A 21,194-nucleotide genomic window follows, 5' to 3' on the forward strand; every position below is an offset into this window, starting at 1 on the left:
CTCAGCCTTATACTCTGACTCCCTATACCAAGCTGCCTTCTTGTATGAATTCCCTCTTCACTCTGCTTGGGCTCTAACTCCCTACACTTGGCTATTCTCTGATGTAATATGGTCCTCACTCAATTAGGGCTCTGACATCCCACTCTGGGGAACTGCAGCTCACCTCTCCCACTCCCACTAGTGCATTGCCTATATTGTTCTGCCTCACCTAAGAGCTTCAGGACTGAGCTATTAGGAAGGAAAAGGAATGAGGATGGGAGGAGTCTCAATATCATCTTAAATTCTTTTGTGTTTTATAGACAAGATTAAGTTTCAAAAAAGGAGCCCCAACTAATACACATTATACAGTACCTATGTTTTTAAAATCAAAACATAGAACTTTATATTTACTCCTATTAAATTTTATCCATTGGGTTTTTTTGCTTTTGTTTTTGAGATGGAGTCTTACTCTGTCACCCAGGCTGGAGTGCAGTGGCAGGATCTCAGCTCACTGCAACCTCCGCCTCCCGGGTTCAAGTGATTCTCCTGCCTTTGTCTCCCGAATATCTGGGATTACAGGTGTGTGCCACCACATCCAGCTAATTCTTTTATTTTTAATAGAGACAGGGTTTCATCATGTTGGTCAGACTGGTCTCGAACTCCTGACCACAGGTGATCCGCCCACCTCAGCTTCCCAAAGTGCTGGAGTTACAGGTGTGAGCCACCATGCTGGGCCTATCCTATTGTTTTTGACCTATCATTTCAATATGTTCTGATTTTCTTGAGCTTGACATTTATTAACATTAGCAACTTTCTGACACTTAAACATTTCATAAATATGCTGTTTATTTTTGTTAAAAACAAATAAAAGGTATTGATTTAAAATGCTCAAAAGAAAGCCCTAGAGAACAAAATCCTGGGTAACACAACAAGAGACAAAGTTGCAGACTGGTAACGGTCTGATGATCAAATTTTATTTCATCTTCCCATAAAGGTATGTAAGAAAGTCTGACAAATAAGCTTGAGAAAATAAAGAGTGCTTATTCATTTTTGTCCCTCACTGAATACTGATTAAGTGAATGGATGAAGAATATAAGGTCTTTGTTTTTGTAGAAGCCATGTTGCAGAAAAATTATAATGTAGATGTGGTTAATCCATGATCAATGTAATTAGAGACTGTATATCTGATGTAGGTCTTGGGTTCTATGGTTCCACAGATATAAGTAATATATTCCAAAAGGTATGGCCTAATAATAATCTTCTCTATGACAAAATTATGTTCTAAGTCCTACATAATATGTATACACACAGACACACACTATTTACATAAACAAGTGTAAACACAATATATACTGAATATAATCTGACTGATATAATAGTAAGTGGCAAAGTTTGAACTCAAACCCAAGTACCCTTCTGCTTAACTATTGCCCTATTAGATTAAAAGTATTAAATAATCATCAATATGTTTGCTTTTCTAAAACATAATATTTGAGGGAGCCAGAGCATATAAAAATTATTCAAGCACAGCTGTCTGTATATTTTTTGCTTTTCATAATTTTCTCTCTTACATGTAGTGACAGGGAATCACACCAAAGTAGAAGTGCCATAACAATGCAAAACCTCCAGATAGTTAATAAATTCTTACTCATTAGCCCATTTATTCATTTTGAGGTATCACAGAAGAGAAAAAGTCATACCTGCCTCTCATAAGGAGGGTTTTTAGCTACAACTGTTGTCTATAACAGATCTACTTGCTTGACACATATAAGTGCTCAAAAAAATCCGTCTTTTTTTTCTTCTTCATTCACCTTACACATTTATTAAGAGTCTCTATGTGCTGGGTACTATGCAAAGCATCAGGGTTACAAACATATGTAAAAATATCTGCTGTCAATTATTTCTGTATGTGTATCTACAGCTAAAAGAGGAGACAAACTAAAGCAAGGGCTTCACAGAACAGATCATAGCTAAAGGAGGAACCAATTTGTCATCAGGAGAGCTAGCTCTACACAGGATTCTTAAGTGTTTACCACATATTCTCTATGAAATATGCTTCTATGACCTTCCTAGTAACCCAAACTTAGAAACCTTGCCTAATTTCCTATTTTTCATAACTATTCACAAAATAAAACTAAGAAGGGCAGTCTTTAGCACATGCTACAAATACCTATTAATATAAAACCTAAAATTTTCCCCATTAAATAAATTTTTTACATTTCTACATACCAGTTACTAGGCAAAAATACTTAATTTTCACAGTATCTCTCATCGTATAAGACAATCTGTTGACATGCGGTCAAAGCACTTCACCCATGAAAACATAAGAACAAGTTAGAAGGTTTCAAAATACCTCTCAACAGAAAAAACCTGAGACAGACTCAAGATAGTATTCATTTCAAAAGTATTCAAAAATTTAAGTTAAAACCAGTGAATAGTGGTTAAAGAAGGGAAAAAAAATGAGGTATGGGTTCATATCAGGAAATATAAACAGATCTAACCAATGACCAGAATGGAAAAGCAGCAAAACAGAAGACTACACTTTTAGATATTTAAGAGTGGTGCCTTATCCAAAAGGACATGAAATAAGGTAAAGAACTAAGGGAAGACAGACATCAAATTCTGAAGAGGACTCAGAAAAAATGGTATGGGCCAACAGAAAATGATCACATCAAAACAACAATGTAGATATTTTTAATTCTTTTCATTAAAAATATGAAAACTGTATTTTTTGAAACAAATATTGGACCAGGTGCAATTGTCCATGTGTGTAATCACAGTGCTTTGGGAGGCTGAGATGGCAGGATTGCTTGAGCCCAGGAGTTTGAGAGTATCCTGGGCAACATAGTGAGACATCAACTCTATAAAAAATTAGCCAAGCATGGTGGCACGGACCTGCAGTCCTAACTGCTCAGAAGGCTAAGGCAGGAGGATCACCTGGGCCCAGGAGTATGAGGCTGCAATGAGCTATGGTTGTGCCACTACACTCCAGCCTGGGTGACAGAGAGATTCTGTCCCTTAAAATAAAAACAAAAAACAAATAAATGTGGAAAAGTCCTTGTTTCTGGCCCACAGTGATTCTTCCCCACCCCCTTTTTTTCCCCTTTTTTTAGGGTGAAGGGAAGAGAGAGAAGTTCAGGAGTATATTTGAAAGATTACATGTTATTATTTTATTGAACATTTCTAGATGATGTTGGTAGTAGGAAGACTTTTGGTTCAACAGGTACCACATATTTATACAACAATTCCAAATTTTATTGGAATTTAGCAATTCCAATCTTTGTGGTTATTCAAATAAGTCAAGTCATTCTTTCTTTCTGTTGCTTTTGAACACTTTTTCCCTCTGTCTAAAGTACCTTGAGACCCTTTGTCCATCTGGCCAACTGCCACTGTTCTTCGAGAAGCCTCATGTGTCACTTTCTCCTGGAATAAATTTTTCTTTACATGCCACTGAATGTAATTAGTAACTCTCCTTCTATGCTCCCATAACACCCTATGTATATCTCTTTTTATACTGTAACTGTTAATTTTCCCTTTTTTCCCCCATGACACTGTTCTTGAATGTCAGGAACTTAGTTTTAGCTTTTCTTTTAATGTCCAGCAACTAGCACAGTATACCTCAGCAGATACTTAGAAAATTCATAGAAAAAAATTAGCAATTTGTCTTTCCAGAATGTATGCTACATAGTAGAAAAAGTACTATATTGAACTCTGCCCATGACTAGCTGTAACTCACAAAATCTGAGCCTCCAATAAAATAAGGTAATTATTTAGATCTCTAAAGTTCTCCGTGATTCTCAACCTAGTTTTCATTTCTATATATTCTGAACAAGTAATAAAACTACTTTTAAAAGAATGGTCTTTAATTCAAATGCTTATTAATTTACACAGCTCTCAATTTGTTAGGTTTTAATATAGAGATTTTAATGGTATGGTGGCCGTCAGAGAACAGCTTTCCTAACTTGATGGCCTTAAGGCTATAACGATCTATGTTTCTCTCAGCTTCACTGGTATATGATTTTCTTCCCTTAAGAATTTCTCTTTCTCCTTGTTATTCATAATCTCACTTTTTACCTAGATCCAGAGCTAGTCCACGAAGGGGCTTGCCATATGACAGAAACTAGTGATGGTAAAGTGGAAGAAAATGAACTCCAGAAGTTTTCTTGTCTTCTCTTGCTCAGAGTGAAGGCATATTGATTTTACAAGGACTTGACTTCAACCCCAGTTCCCTTGCTCACTACTATATTCCTTCTACCCATATTCCATCTTATAGTTTTGGACAGTCAAAAACACAAAGAGGGGAGGGCCTTCTTATTTTCTGTCTAGTTCCCTTTATTCTTTTCTGTGTTTTTAAAGCGTCTACCTAATAATTTTAAAACAGTCTCCAATCTTACAATCTGTCATATGGAGAAAGGAATCTGTTTCCCACTGAAGCAGAGAAATGTGTCCCTGCCTAAAAATATCTTCCCATGGTGGTTAGTTCCTATCACTAAGATACTATTAGTATTATAGGCACATTATAACTTAGATAGGCGTTTTTGGTCTTGATCAAAGGTGTCACTGCCACATATAAAATCAATTTAATTGATTTACGGAGGTGGGGTTTAGAGATTGCAGTTACAAATTAACTTTTGAAATATAAGCTACTTATAATTCAGGGTCTGGTTACCCAATCATAAATAACAGTTTTTGTATTCTGAGTCACACTAAAACAGTAATGAGTATCTTCCTCTGCAAATGTGTTAGAAAAGATCAATGCTGTATTAGTTAAAATGTATCCACCATAAACAATATCTATTGAAAACAACTTGAAAAGCAATGTACAAATAAACCTAGATGTGTGCTCTATTAGAAACTGTACCTCTATGAGGTACACAGAATACAATGATTTTCATAAAAACCAAACTGGCAAGTAAAGACGGGCAATGTTTATCACACTGCTTATAAATTACACTGCCTGGTATATTTAAGTCTACAATATGTGAACTCTTGTCTATGACAAATATATGACTATTTGTGAAATTGTCATAACTGCTGCACAAATTATTTAAATTAACTTAGAGAAATTTTTTTTTTTAATTTTACTTTAAGTTCTGGGATACATGTGCACAACATGCAGGTTTGTTACATCGGTAAACATGTGCCATGGTGATTTGCCACATCCATCAACCCATTATCTAGGTTTTAAGCCCTGCATGCTTTAGGTATTTGTCCTAATGCTCTCCCTCCCCTTGGCCCCTACCCTCCGACAGGCCCCGGTGTGTGAGGTTCCCCTCCCTGTGTCCATGTGTTCAACTTAGAGAGAAATTTTTAACTCTCAGATACATAAGGTTTAAATATCAGGCTAAAAGTTTTAATTTTAATTACTGAGCTAATTACTTCTCTGAAAAGAGTTAGGTCTATTTCTTCTTTGATTAAACAGATTGGACAGCCTAGGTAAAATGGGGGAAAGACAGGAGGTTTGCCTGGGCTAGACAGTCTTGCTTTACATCAGTTGTCTTGAAGTAAGTGTTAGAGTCCTTTCACTCTATTCCAGTTTGAAAGATGACAAAGTATACAGACACCTCACCTCTAACGCTCTTTTTAAATTTAGTTTTATTTTGAGACAGGGTCTCGCTTTGCTGCCCAGGCTGGAGTGCACTGGTATGACCATAGCTCACTGCAGCTTCAAATTCTTGGGCTAAAGCAATCCTCCAACCTTATCTCTTGCATAGTTAGGACGGCAGGCATGAGCCACCATGCCTGACTAAGTTTTAAATTTTTTGTAGAGACAGGGTCTTGTTATGCTGCCCAGTCTGGTCTCATATTCCCAGTCTCAAGAGGTCCTCCTGCCTTATTCTCTCAAAGCACTGGGATTACGGGTGTGACCCACTGCACTTCTTCCTTTTTTAAACTAAAGCAATAACTATCAGTTAAGTACCCAATATACAGAAAGCCAAAAACTGAAGGGGATACAAAGAAATGTAAGAAATGGTATGTGTCCCCAAAGCGCTTAGACTTTAGTTGGAGAGACTGAATAAAAATTCTATGTTAAACAATACAAAATTTAAATAACTTTAAAAATACAACTAGAAGAAATATTACAAGATGGTGTAGTTATTTGGTAAATGAATGGTGCAATAATTGGTATGATGGGGTTTCACAGGTGATGGGGATCACTTTCTATTAACAATAACACCACAGCACTCACCATCACTTATTGAGTGCCTTATATGTCCCAGGATGGATTAAAGTACATTACATGCATATCAGGAACCCTCACAATTATCCTATAAGGTGTACTATTATTGACAGGAATGAGAATTTTACTGATGAGAAATGTACTTACAGAGGGCTGGGTACAGAGGCTCAAGTCTGTAATCCCAGCACTTTGGGAGGCTGAGGTGGGTGGATCACCTGAGGTCACGAGTTCAAGATCAGCCTGGCCAACATGATAAAACCCCATCTCTACTAAAAGTACAAAAATTAGCCTGGTGTGGTGGCAGGCGCCTGTAATTCCAGTCACTTGGGAGGCTGAGGCAGGAGAACTGCTTGAACCCAGGAGGCGGAGGTTGCAATGAGCCAAGATTGAGCCACTGCACTCCATCCAGCCTGGGTGACAGAGTGAGACTCTGTCTCAAAAAAAAAAAAAAAAAAAAAAAACACAGTACTTACAGAGGTTAAGTAACATGTACAAGGTCATGTAGCTAGTGAAACAGCAGAGCTGGGATTTAATCCTAGGTTCTCTCTAATTCCAAAGCCAGTCACCTTTTTAGTGTTCTCAAATTAACACAGGAAGACGGTTCTCAATTGGAGTCAATTTTGTCCCTCAGGGAATATTTGGGGATATCCAGACTTTTCTATTCATCATAAATGAAATAGTGAGGGTGAGTGGCTAGTAGGCAGAGGCTAGGAATTAAACTAAACATCCTACAATTCACACAACAGTCCCCCTGACCAAAGAACTGCCTGACTCAAAAGTCAACAGTACTAAGGAAATGTTCACTAAACAAAGACTTTCCAAAAAACCTGTTAAAGGTGGGACTGGAGCTCAGTCTTGAAGCACAGGTAGGATCTGAACTGGGGGGGCGGGGGGGCAGTGGTGATACGGGTGAATTCTAGATAAGGGAAACAGAACACATAGCACAAGATAGCTTCAAAAGACAGTGAATAAGCCTCTTAGAAAAACTGAAGAAAAGCAATTTGAAGGGGAAGTGGGAACAAGACTAAAAAGCTGAAATGATCTTTTTGAAAAATGAAGACACCTGGACTAGATTTGATAAAGATTTCTGAACAGGGAAGAGACATGAACCATATAACATAACATATCATTCTCATTCTTGAGAATGATCAAAATAATCAGGAAACCAGGGCAAAGAGATTAGTTAGAATGATACTGCAATACTTAAATGCTAAGATATCAGAATTTATGCTTTTGCGTGGTGGTAGTGAGAAAGAAGGAAGAAACCATAGGCATACACACTACCATGTATCATAAATTTTTGTGGTTTTTTGGTCTCAAATGATTATTCTCAATTACCATTCTTACCTGTAATGCACTGAAACTGTCCATCTTCTCTTCTTATTGTAAATGCTTCTCCCGGGTTAACTTGTACCAGAATAACCTTAAAAATGAGAGGAAGAAGTATTAATCAAAACAAAAAAAAAGGCAAATCAGAACATAAAAATAGTAACAGAGCAGATGTGAGCTATTTAACCTTATGAAACTGGGAAGGAAAATGGGGATTACACATTTAAGATGCTGGTTTGCTAAAAAAATATTACATCACTTTTCTGGAGGTTAGACTTAAGCCAAAAGTAAAGGGAATAAAAAAAGAAGAAAGTGACACACTTTCATTGGAAAGAAAAGTCAATAAACTTCACTCTGAAACAAAGATGGAGTCAAACCACAGAATATTTAGATCTAAGTGAGTTTATCAGTTGCTAAGTATCATGTTTTTCTAAAGATAAAACATAAACTGATAGGTAGAGCATGAGCTGATCATATCTGAATTAGTATTACATCTTAAGTTATATCCAAGAAGGTGTTAAATTAATCCCACCATTTTAAGTAGTCTTCTTTTTATTATAAAGGTAATACATACCAATTTTACAACATTTGAAAAACAGAGAAAAAACAGAAACCTGGAGAAAAAAAACTAAAGTCCTGCTATCCTAAGATACACATTGTTAACATTCTGATAAACTTATTAGTCTTATTCTGCACAGGATTAATTCCCCCCTAAATTCTGGATACAAGATATTCAATTCTCTATCCTTTTTAAAGTTCAATATTATTCAAAAAAGACTTCGAAGTTATTATTGAAAATATTCCATCAAAAGATTACACCATAAACGACTTAACCATTCCCCTAACTTAAGGAATTTAGGGCTGCGCGGTGGCTCAAGCCTGTAATCCCAGCACTTTGGGAGGCCGAGACGGGCGGATCACGAGGTCAGGAGATAGAGACCATCCTGGCTAACACGGTGAAACCCCGTCTCTACTAAAAACTATAAAAAAAAAACTAGCTGGGCGAGGTGGCGGCGCCTGTAGTCCCAGCTACCCGGGAGGCTGAGGCAGGAGAATGGCATAAACCCGGGAGGCGGAGCTTGCAGTGAGCTGAGATCCGGCCACAGCACTCCAGCCTGGGTGACAGAGCGAGACTCCGTCTCAAAAAAAAAAAAAAAAAAAAGGAATTTAGGTAGTTTTCAATTTTACCATTATTGTGAACAATGCTGAAATGAACGTCTTGGTATGTAGTTTTCACCTCTCTACAGCTACTACTGTCTCCTTGTGATAGATTCCCAAACACAGAATTTTGGTGCTTGTTGCTAAACTACCTTTTAAAAGGGTTTTACTACTTCATGAGGTAACTCAGGAATGGAAAACCAAACATCATGTGTTCTCACTCATAAATTGGAGCTAGCTAAGCTATGACGATGCAAAGGCGTAAGAATGACACAATGGAGTTTGGGGATGGGCAGAGGGGAGTGTGAAGGATAAAGGACTACAAATTGGGTACAGTATATACTGCTCAGATGATGGGTGCACCCAAATCTCAGAAATCATCACTAAAGAACTTATTCATGTAATCAAACACCACCTGTTCCCCAAAAACCTACGGAAATAAAAAGTAACAGAAAGGATTTTATAATACTACTTCGAATGCCCTCTGATAATCTATGAGAATACCCTTTTACTACATTGTTTGCAACCCTGAAAATTACAGTTTTAAAATCTTTGCTGCCTTGATAGATGAAAATAGGATATTAAAATATGAGTATCCCTTACCCAAAATGCTTGGACCAAAAATGTTTCCGATATTGGATTTTTTTTTTTTATTAAGGAGTGTGTGTGTGTGTGTGTGTGTGTGTGTGTGTGTGTATACATATATATACAAAATCAGATATTTTGGGGATAAGACCCAAGTCTAAACACAAAAACCATTTATGTTTCATATATACTTTATACACATAGCATGAAGGTAATTTCATACAATATTTCAAATAATTTTTTGCATAAAACAAAGTTTTGACTGTGTTTTGATTGCGACCTGTCATATGACCTGTCACGTGAGGTTGGGTGTGGAATTCTCCACTTGTGGCATAATGTTGCTGCTCAGAAAGTTTCCGATTTTGGAGCATTTTGGTTCATCAGATTAGGGATGCTGAACCTGTACTAATGTTTTAATTTACACTTCTTTGTTATGTCTAAGTTTGTTACTAGCTCTTTTATAAATTACCTGCATGTGTAATCTTGCCTGTTAATCTTTTGGGTTTTTAAGTGTTTTTAATGATTTGTATGAACCCATAATAATATTGTACTATAATATGTTGCAAATATTTTTCTTTTTGTTTTCTCCCTTTTACTTTCTTGTAGCCAATGTTATTTATTGTTTTCCTTTGTGTTATCTTCTACTGCTTCTATATTTAACTTCACCTACAGCTGTGCTGTCCAATGATAGCCAAGAGTCATGAAATGTAGCTAGTTTGTATGGAGATGTGCTCTAAGTGTGAAATAAACACTGGATTTCAACGGCTAAGTACATCTAGCAGAGAAATTAAGCAAGAGACAGAAATAAAGAGCATCCAAAGAAGAAAAGAAGTCAAATTATCCTTGTTTGCAGACAACATGATCGTATTATACTTAGAAAAACTAAAGACTCCACCAAAATACTCTTAGAACTGATAAATTTAGTAAAGGTGTAGGACACAAAATCAACATACAAAAATCAGTAGTATTAGCTGGGCATGGTAGCTTATGCCTGTAATCACAATACTTTGGGAAGCTGAGGTGGGAGGATTGCTTGAACTCAGGAGATTGAGACTAGCTTGGGCAATATAGCAAGACCTCACCTGCAATTAAATAATTATTATTATTTTTAAAACTCAGTAGTGTTTCTACATATGAACAACAATCAATATGAAAAAGAAATCAAGAAGGCAACCTAATTTATAATAGCTACCAAAAAAAAAAAAAAAAAAAAAACCCTAGGAATAAATTTAACCTAAGAAGTGAAAGATCTCTATGAGGCAAACTATAAAACTATAAAACGGCATGGTGCTAGAATAAAAACAGACATAGAGATCAATAGAACAGAACAGAGAACCCAGAAATAAATCTATGCACTTACAGCCAATTCATTCTTTTTTTTTAACTCTTTAACTCTTACTTTTTTCTATCTTTTCACTTAGCCTTGACATGAAACTCAATAACCAATTCATTTTCATCAAAGGAATCAAGAACATACAGTGGGGAAAGAACAGTCTTTTTAGTAAATAGTGCTCAGAAAACTGGTTTTCTATTAGGCAGAAGAATGAAACTAGAGTCCTGTATTTCAACATATACAAAATCAGCTCAAATGGCTTAAAGATTTAAATGTTTAAGACCTAAAAATACAAAACTCCTAGAAAAAAACATTGGGAAAATACTAAAGGACCATGGTCTGGGCAAATATTTTTTTGTGTAAGACTTCAAAAGCAAACAAAAGCAAAAATAAAATGGGATTATGTCAAGCTAAAAAGCTTTTGCATGGCAAAGGAAAAGGAAACAATCAACAAGGTAGCTGGACATGGTAGCTCACACCTATAATCCAAGCACTTTGGGAAGCTGAGGCAGGAGAATCACTTGACTCCAGGAGTTTGAGACCAGCATGGGCGACATAGTGAGACCCCATCTTAAAAACAAATAGAAACAAAACAAAGAGACAATCCATAGAATAGGTGAAAATATCTGCAAACTTTCTAACTGGCAAGGCATTAATAACCAGAATATGTAAGGCTCTCAAATGACTCAATAGCAAAAATAAATAAATAAAATTAAAAAAAATTCAGATTTAAAAATAGGCAAAAGATCTGAGTAGACATTTCTCAAAAGAAGACATACAAATGGCCAACAGGTATATGAAAAAAATGCTCAACATCACTAATCATCAGGGAAATGCAAATCAAAACCAAAATGAGATATTATCTTAACCCAGTCAGAATGGCTATTACAAAAATGTCAAAAAATAACAGATGTGGGGAGGATGCAGAGAAAGGAGAATGCTCTTACATGATGGTAGGAATGTAAATTATTATAGCCATTATGGAAAACAGTATGGAGGTTCCTCAAAATACAAACAACAGAACTACTGTATGACCCAACAATCCCACTGCTGAGTATACATTCAAAAGAAAGGAAATCAGTATATCAAAGAGATATTTGTATTCCCATGTTTATTGCAGCACTATTCACAATAGCCAAGATATGGGCTCAACCCAAGTGTCCATCAATGGATGAATGGATAAAGAAAATGTGGTATATATACACAATGAAATATTTTTCACTTATGAAAAAGAACAAAATCCTAGCTGGGGAACAGTGGCTCACTCCTGTAATCCTAGCACTTTGGGAGGCTGAGGTGGAAAGACTTGTTGAGCTCAGGAGTTCAACCTGCTCAGGCCAGCTTGGGCAACAGAGTGAGACCTCATCTCTACAAAAAAATAAAAAAAAACCGGCATGGGGGCACATGCCTGTAGTTCCAGCTACTTGGGTGGCTGAGGCAGGAAGAATGCTTGAGCTCAGGAAGTCAAGACTGTAGTGAGCTACGATGGCACCACTGCACTCCAACCTGGGCAATAAAGTGAGACCCTGTCTCAAAAAAAAAAAGAAAAAAAGAAAAGAAAAAAAAGAAATCCTGTCATCTGCAGCAAAACAGATGGAAATTGAGGTCATTATGTTAGTAAAATAAGCTAGGCATAGAAACATAAATATCGCATGTTCTCACTCATATGTGGGAGCTAAAAAAGTAGAACTAACGGACGTAGAGAATAGAATCGTGGTTGCTGGAGGCTGGGAAGGTGGGTGTGAGATTGAGAAGAAATCAGTTAATAGGTACAAAATTACAGTTAGATAGAAATAACACGTTCTAGTATTTGATAGTAAATCACTTATAGTTACTACTTTGTTACGTATTTAAAAGTAGCTAGAAGAATTGTCGTGTTTCCAAAACAAAGATAAATGTTTGAGATGACAGATATCCCAATTATCCTGATTTGATCATTGGACATTGTATACATGTATCAAAATATCACATGTATCTTTAAATCTACATTAAAAACCCTAAGGCTTAGTATTAAAAAACTCTGGTACTTCATATTTTTATATCGATTACATGTTGAAACAATATTCTGGACATACTGGGTTAAAACGTTGTAATTATTTTTTCCTGTTTTTAGTTTTTTAATGTGGCTACTAAAAAATTTAACATTACTTATTAGCTGGGCATGGTGGCAGGTGCCTATAACCCCAGCTACTCGGAAGGCTGAGGCAGAGAATTGCTTGAACCCAGGAGGCGGAGATTGCAATGAGCCGAGATCATGCCATTGCACTCCAGCCAAGGTGACAGTGTGAGACTCTGTCTCAAAAAAATAAATAAATAAAAATAAATTTAAAAAAAACACTACTCATGTGGCTTGCATTATATTTCTATTAGGCAACACTGATCTAGAGGTTTGGTAAGTACTAGTTCCTATTTTTCCTAGTTTTTATATAATTTAATTGCTTATATTTATTTCTTTGATGTATCTAAAATTTATCTGGAAGACTCAAAAGTATTTTTTTCCCTTGAGAGTTAACCAATACAATTTGCTAAATTTAGGATACTTTCTTCTGCTTATAATATACTATTTTAGCCTATCTCACTCATACTAGTATCTGCTCTAGCAAAAGTATCTTTGGAAATATGCTTTATTTTAATAATTTTAAGCAGTGTAACTTTGGATTTCTGATGGTGTACCTCAATTATTACTCCTCTTGTCAAATGCTTCTTTGATATTGACTGGTGAGAGAAGTGCTATAATAGGGGCAGTAAAATACTATCAAAGCACTGAAGATTGAATATGTAAATTAGTCTGTTACCTGAGCACTTGTGTGTACGTGTATGTATGTTTGTATGTTTAATGTCTTTTTAGAGTATGTAAAATTTAAGCTGAGTCTTGAAGACTCATTAGGAACTGGCTAGGCAAGAAGAGTGGGAAGACCTAGAGAAGAATAAGTGCAAAGCACAAAGACTGGAAATGACATGAAATTTACTGTGTTCAATAAACCAAAAGAAATTCTGGAGTTCTATATGGTTGGAGCATGGGGGAACACAGGGGAAGGGGTGAGAAATACAGTAAGCAGTAGATAGCAACCAGGTTACAAAGGGCCTTGTGAGCCATTTTAAGGACAATGAAGAGTTTTACTTAAGCAGGGTAGTACCACAGAGGATTAACTCAGGAGGCCACCGTCATCTAGGTAGGTTCCTTTAAAGATATTAATTTCTACTTTTAACTTGTATCATTTCCTTTGTTCTCCTTAGGCTTACTTTGTTGTTTTTTCTAATCTTTTCAGTTGAATACTCATTTCATTCTCTTCTTAATAATACCTACATTTAAGATTATGAGTTTTACTTAAATCAGCTTAACAATGTAGAGTATTTTCAGTACATTTTTTTTTTAACTTTTATTTTAGGTTCAGGGTACCTGTGCAGGTTTGTTACATAAGTAAACTGATGTCACCGGGGTTTGTTGTACATATTATTTTGCGACCCAGGTACCAAACCTAGTACCCAATAGTTATTTTTTTTCTTCTCCTCTTCGTCCTCCCACCCTCCACCTTCAGGTAAGCCTCAGTGTCTACTGTTCCCCTCTTTATGTCCATGTGTTCTCATCATTTAGTTCCTACTTATAAGTGAGAACATGTGGTATTTGTTTTCTGTTCCTGCATTAGTTTTCTAAGGATAATGGCCTCCAGCTCCATCCATGACCCTGCAAAGGACACAATCTCATTCCTTTTTATGGCTGCTCCGTATTCCATGGTGTATATGTACCACATTTTCTTTATCCAGTCTGCCACTGAGAGGCATTTAGGTTGATTCCATGTCTTGGCTATTGTGAATAGTGTGGAAACGAACGGATGCATGCATGCGTCTTCCTGACATAACAGAACAATTCATATTCTTTTGGGCATATATCCAGTAATGGGATTGCTGGGTCAAAAGGTAATTCTGTTTTCAGCCCTTTGAGGAATCACTACAATGGCTGATTTTACGATGGTTGATTCATCACTATTTTTTAGATTTTCTGCTATTTTGTTCTTGATCTTTGCGATCTGATAACTGTTTCTTTCTTTATTTTTTATAAACGTGTATCACTCTGTTTCCTAGGCTGGAGTACAATGGTGCCATCACAGTTCACCTTGACCTCCCAGGCTCAATCTATTCTCCCATCGTTGCCTCTAGGGTACCTGGGACTACAGGTGCGCACCACCACGCCTGGCTAAATTTTGTGTGTGTGTGTGTATATATATATAATTTTTTTTTTTTTAATAAAGATGGGGTTTTGCCATGTTGCCTAGGCTGGTCTCAAACTCCTGGCCTCAAGCAATCCGCCCACCTTGGCCTCCCAAAGTGCTGGGATTACAGGAGAGCCACCATGCTTGGCCTGTAAAACATACTTAAAATTCTGAAAGTAGGCTGAAGGATGCTCCTTTTGCTTTTATTTCCAACACATTTTTAATGATTCTAACAAATCTATGGTTCTTAAAATTTTTAAACCATTCCATCTTTTCCACCCTTTTTCTAATTAGTGATACAATTTTATAGTGGTGGTGAATTACTGTAGGATGTTACTTGAGACCAGCACGGAGATAAAGCACAAGAGTTCTTAACCTGGGGGGTCACAGATGGGATTCAAAGGGTTTGTAAACAACCCAGATTGGTATATAAAACTTTCTGTAGATACTGCAATTTCTGAGCACTGTTTTCATCAGATTTTTAGAGGCCCAAGACCCAAAGTAGATTAAGAACTATTAGGACAGAGGAAATCAGAAAGAAATGATTGAGTTAACCCATTTATGCCAGAGGTTGTAAGGTTTCTTTTTGAAAAATCAGAACTTGGCGATGACCTTGAGCAGTAGGATATAAATAACTCCCACAAGCTTAGCGTTCCAATAATGGTACACTAGGCATAAATGGGTAAATAAAATAAATCATGGCTAAACTACCTAAATATCTTTGCTTTACATCCACTTTACCCTATGGATACAATGAGTCCTCAAAATTCTGTATTTTGACCAAGCTATTAATACTTGTTGCTGAGGTTATCCAGGCAGAATGCCAAACCAACAATCTGCTCAAAGAGAGAAGGATAAACAGGGAAATTAGAGAGGGAATTAAGAAATGCAAAAGACACTGCTCTAATGTTATTAGTTGACAGACAAATCAGAGATAGTTAAAGAATAAATGTAGGCACATCTTACATATCCTTGAAGAATAAAGAAAATATTATAATTAAAATCTACAATAACCCAAAAGCTATTTTTTTAAACTAAAAATTTTCAGTTCTTCCCTCATCTGACTTTTTAGCAGAATAGCCAATTGACAGCATGATACAATCCTTTGGCTTTCCAGGTTACAATTTATTACTTCTTTACCCATCTCATCATGTCTGTTATAAGCCAGTCTAGTCCAGCCAAACATTCCTTCCTGCCTCTACACTTTTGTCCATAAAGTCTTCTCTGGGGTAATTTAAAAAATAGACTGTTTTATGAATAAACATGCAAGAATATACAGATGTAAAACAATGTTATTCTCATATGAATGGGTTTGGTGGAGGGGCAAAAAGGAATAGTCATTATGAATATAAGCTTTGAGGGCGGTGGGCGGAAAGAAGAGGGATAGCATTAGGAGAAATACCTAATGCAGATGACGAGTTGATGGGTGCTGCAAATCACCATGGCACGTGTATATCTACGTAACAAACCTGCACATTCTGCACATGTATCCCAGAACTTAAAGTATATATTTTTAAAACATGTTGTTTAAAAAAAATAATAATATAAGCTTTGAAGTACCTCTGATCTCAACTTTCAATGTGCTTCACCACTTAATAGCTATTTTTAACTTTGGGTATGTTACTTAAGTCTTTGTCGCCTAGTCTGAAAACGGAGATCTATAATGATTTTGCCACAGGGCTGTTGAAGGATTAACAGATATTATACATGTAAAACATATAGCACAGTGTGACATACACAGTAGGCAGCAGTAAGTGAAGCCTACTATATATTTCTTCAATAAGTGTTTCTTGGGCACCATAAATGCCAGATACTCTTTAGGTTATCTAGCAATTGGTTGGGAGATCTATTCTAGAGGACTCAGAAGTACTAAAACTACTTTTTTCTATATTGCCTTGAGAGTTTAGTTCAGAAGTCACAAATGAAAAAGTCTTACTATTTTATTCTTTGTCTCTGACTCAAAATCTTATCTACTATGCTTGGCTCCAAATGACTATTTTAATAACCAAAATGAATACAGGAATACAGTTTTTTTAGAATTTTCAAAGGTATTTAAAATTTGGCATTTTCCTACTCATCCAACCAGGTCTGCCAATTGAACTGATAGAACTCTGAAAGAACAAAGAATTTTGTCACTGAGATATCCAAAACAATGTACTATAGTACTTATTATATACTCAAAAAATATTTTTTGAGTAGAATAAGCAAATGAATAACATTTGTTTAGCATAAACTTGAATGTTTTTAGAACTCTATCATACTGACCAGACAACTTTAAATCATTTTTATAAGCTGCTTGGCCTTGTACTCTAATTTTAGTATTTCTTATAAATGTCTAAGAAAATAAATTTTTTACAAATGAAGAATGACTCTCATATTTTACTATGTTATTAAGTTATCAAACTGGGATACAGTCATGGAAATACACAATGTAAATGAAATAAGAGTAAAAGGTACCCTCTGTCCCCTTATGCAAGTCCAGAATCCATCATGTTCAATCATAAAACCATTATGTTTATCTTTCCAGAAGTTTACTATGCACACAGAAATACCAGCCTCCCCTAATACACACCATTTTCTTTAAACACAAGATCTTACTAGACATATATATTCATCAAAAATTCACTGAAATCCAACAATGTAGTATATCTTGTTCTAGGCTGATATAGGTGAACAAGATAAGCAGAACCCATCCCCTTTTGGATGATACATTCTGATGGAAGAGTGGCAATAAACAGACAAACAGGTATGTACCATAAATTAGGAAGTATGGTTACACTGGTGGTCCCCAGTGAATCACACCTCTTGGTATTACATATTGTATAGTCCTCAATACTAACTCTGGGCTTGGCCATGTGACTTGGTTTTCATAAGCACTTAGATACTGGGCCCTGTGACTCTTGGAAAGTTCCCTCCTGGGTTCCTGAGCTACCATGTAAAGAGGGTTCAGATACTCTGCTGAAGATCCCACAAAGATGGGGAGAGAGAGCTGCCTGACCAGCCCATTGCAGGTTTTCAGCTCCTGTTGACTCTATATGTCTTTAAGTAGGTGACTAACTCTAGGCAAGACCAGTGGAAAGATTGCTCAGTTGAGCTCTGCTCAGAGAGCAGAAATGGAACAAATAAATGGTTGTTGATTTGAGGCACTAAGTTTTGAGTTGGTTTGTTACACAACAATAGATAACTGAATCAGGAATTGAAAAGTATGATGAATTTTTTCACTCATACAATTTCCAAAGCAGTATACAGACCTACTCATTCATTATAACATATCGTAAGCAGACACAGAAGGTCTCCAGGGACTACAGGAATTTAATAAACATGAACAGTCAGCTTGCTTTATAGCCTCCTGCCTTACAACCTGTTTTTTTCCCAAACCCTGTATGTTATGTGGTCATCTAGTCGGTTGGAATCAGCTACTGACAGACCCCAGCAACTTACAGATAAGCCCAAGTGAACTTTCCGCCTCACCATGCTATAAAGTCTCCACCCCAGGAGGAGCTATAGCATCATTACCATTACATGCAACCTATGTGCTGGCATAATGACTGACTGTGTCTGCGCCACTTGGGCCCCTCCTCTATATGTGATGACGTATCCTCTCCCTTCTCTACTGACTGATGAAATCTTCCTGTCACTCTCCCTCAGGGAGACACCGCTTTGGAGAATACTCTCAGTGATCTCTTTCCTTGTGATATGTAATAAAACTTCTATTGGTCAAAACCTGCGTTTTTGTGGACACTTGTTTGTTGCTTGCTAGGTGAACAACCCCCCTTTTTTTGGGGAGGGGGCAATATTTCTATATTTATCAGCAATCTTGACTTCTTTTTCCACAGACTACTTTTTTTTGAGACGGAGTCTTGTTCTGTCACCCAGGCTGGAGTGCAATGGCACAATCTCAGCTCACTGCAACCTCCACCTCCCAGGTTCAAGCGACTCTCCTGCCTCCACCTCCCAAGTAGCTGGGATTACAGACGCCTGCCACTATGCCTGACTAATTTTTGTATTTTTAGTAGAGACGGAATTTCACCATGTTGGTGAGGCTGGTCTCAAACTCCTGACCTCATGATCCGCCTGCCTCGGCCTCCCAAAGTGCTGAGATTACAGGCATGAGCCACCGCACCTGGCCTCCACAGACTATTTATTGATATCCTGTACCTGTTTTTCAACTGGGTTGTATGAATTTCTTCCACTGATTTGTAACAGTCCTTTGTATGCCAATGAAATGAGCCCTTTGCCATAATATGTAACACAGATACTTTCTCCAGTTTTTCCAAATAAAAAAATTTGTTTTGCTACACTAGAGTTTCACATTTTTAAGTAGAAGAATTATTGTATCAATATGTTTTCCTTTATAGCTTCTGGGTTTCATTTTATGCTGCTGAGAAAAGAAAAACAGCTCAGAGCAGTCTGAGTTATGTGAGGCATGTAAAATTTATCAGGCCCAGAGAGACATAAGTATGGGACTTCAGTCACACCCTATGCACCCATGCCCAGGGGCAATTGTTTAAAGATATATTGTTCCTGACTAACTGACTCACCCGTTATCTTCATTTTCTTGGAATTTGTGATACAAGGAATAATGTATAGGCAATCAGTAGCTTATGTCACATTAATGTAATTTCTTGGAAACAATTTAGGAATTGCTTCCTTTCATTTCAAAGCCTACTTGTAACTGCTGCTAATTGGAGTCTACATTCAGAACAACTTGAATCCATGCTCCTGAGTTACAATCCTCGACTCTGGCCCAAATAAGCCCTACTTACATGAATTTTGCCTCAGTTTCTTCCTTTTAGGTCAACACTATAAAGGACTTTATATTACAAGATTGTTTAAAAAAAAAAAACTTATCCAAATGTTTTTAGTATATTTAGAGTTTCTTTCCTTTTAAAAACATATTTACATCTATGCTAAATCCAGAAGTTTTATTTGTATAGAAAATAAGTTATAGATTTGGCTTTAATGTTAGGAAACATTAGCTCATTGTCTAAATTGCCAAAATTTCGTATCTACTGTATTCTCCCACAGTGCTTAGCAATGTAGTATAGTTACGCAAGAAATGTTCATACTTACTGGATCAAGTCCTATCATGTACTAGTTGTGCTGCGGAATTCTATAAATTACTAATAATTTCTGTAACAAAATCATTCACTATATAAAGTTGAGAAAAAGAAATAAAACTAAGAAAACAAACATGACATATATAAAACTGATATTAAGTAAAAATGGAGACAAACAGACCTATTTTAAGTTAAAATATCCAGGGAAATAGTAGGAGGTGAAATGTATTCATTTATGTAAAAATCTTTTCTTAAACAGCTACTGTGTGGCACATACTCTTGCAGGTACTGTGGACACCAAAAGAAGAAAAATACATCACAGTCCAAGGCATCAAGGAGTTCCCAGTCTAGGAAGAAAACAGACAAGTACTCAGCCAATTAACTTATAGTATAATAAGTGGTATAATAGGAATATGAGCAACGCATTATAAGCATCCACTCAACCTAGGATGATCAGGGAAGATTCCTGCAGGAGATGATAAACTACACAGAATTCAGAGGGACAAGCAGAAGTTTGCAAGATAAAGACAGGAAAAGGAAACTTCAAGGAGAGGGCACACATAATGTGTACTAAGTCATGAGGGTGAAAGAGAATGTGAGCAATCTGAATAATAGGAATTAGTGTGGCATAGCTAACATTTAAGCTAGTTTGAGAAATGTGATGGAAAAAGATTGGAAAGATGAACAGGGGCTGAATCATAAAGATCCTTAACTAGTAGGCTAAAGAGTTCAATTGTTAACCTTCAGGCAACACTATTAAACAGGAAAGGGTCATATCAAAAATCATCTTTACCCCAACTTATTTTGAAAATTTTTAAACCTATAGAAAAAATGCAAGAATGGTTCAATTAGCACCCACGTAACCTTCACCTAGATTCACCAATTAACGTGTTGCCACATTTGCCCACTCTCACTCTGTTTGCTAAATGGTTTTAGAGTACCTGGGTGGTGTAAGGTTTGACCATTTGGTTAAGATAGTATCTTTCAGATGTCTGTATTAGAAAGGCACAGTTTCCCTTTGATAGTGATAATCAACAGGGTGATAACTTTGAGGCTTTGTGAATATTCTTGTCCCTGGCAATCCTTCAAACAATGGTTTCAGCAATTACTAAATCAATTATTACTATGGGGACTGTAAAATAGTGATTTTAAAACATCATTCTTTTTACATGTATTAGTCAGCGTTCTTCTCCAAGAAGAGTCTTTTGCTGGGTGTGGTACCTCATGCCTGTAATCTCAGCCAACTGGGAGGCTGAGGCAGGAGGATCACTTGAGGCCAGGAGTTTGAGACCAGTCTGGGCAACACAACAAGACTGTGTGAGAAGGAAAGAAGGAAGGAAGGAAGGAAGGAAGGAAGG

At 36.6% G+C, this 21,194-nt stretch overlaps 1 protein-coding gene across 3 annotated transcripts in view; it reads right to left on the reverse strand.

The window, feature by feature from the left end:
• FNDC3A (fibronectin type III domain containing 3A) overlaps nucleotides 1-21,194 on the reverse strand; it is a 223,825-nt gene that overhangs the window by 119,490 nt on the left and 83,141 nt on the right. For 2 of the 3 annotated variants that reach the window (XM_023187363.2, XM_023187362.2), the window contains exon 3: nucleotides 7,508-7,583. In XM_023187363.2, coding sequence (XP_023043131.1) covers nucleotides 7,508-7,583 — 76 coding nt within the window. Of the gene's footprint in view, nucleotides 1-7,507; nucleotides 7,584-20,017; nucleotides 20,184-21,194 lie in introns of all 3 variants that reach the window. The other variant, XM_023187365.1, reaches the window with a different exon arrangement.

Source organism: Piliocolobus tephrosceles, chromosome X (assembly GCF_002776525.5).
Source record: "Piliocolobus tephrosceles isolate RC106 chromosome X, ASM277652v3, whole genome shotgun sequence".
Taxonomy (NCBI): Eukaryota; Metazoa; Chordata; class Mammalia; order Primates; family Cercopithecidae; genus Piliocolobus; species Piliocolobus tephrosceles.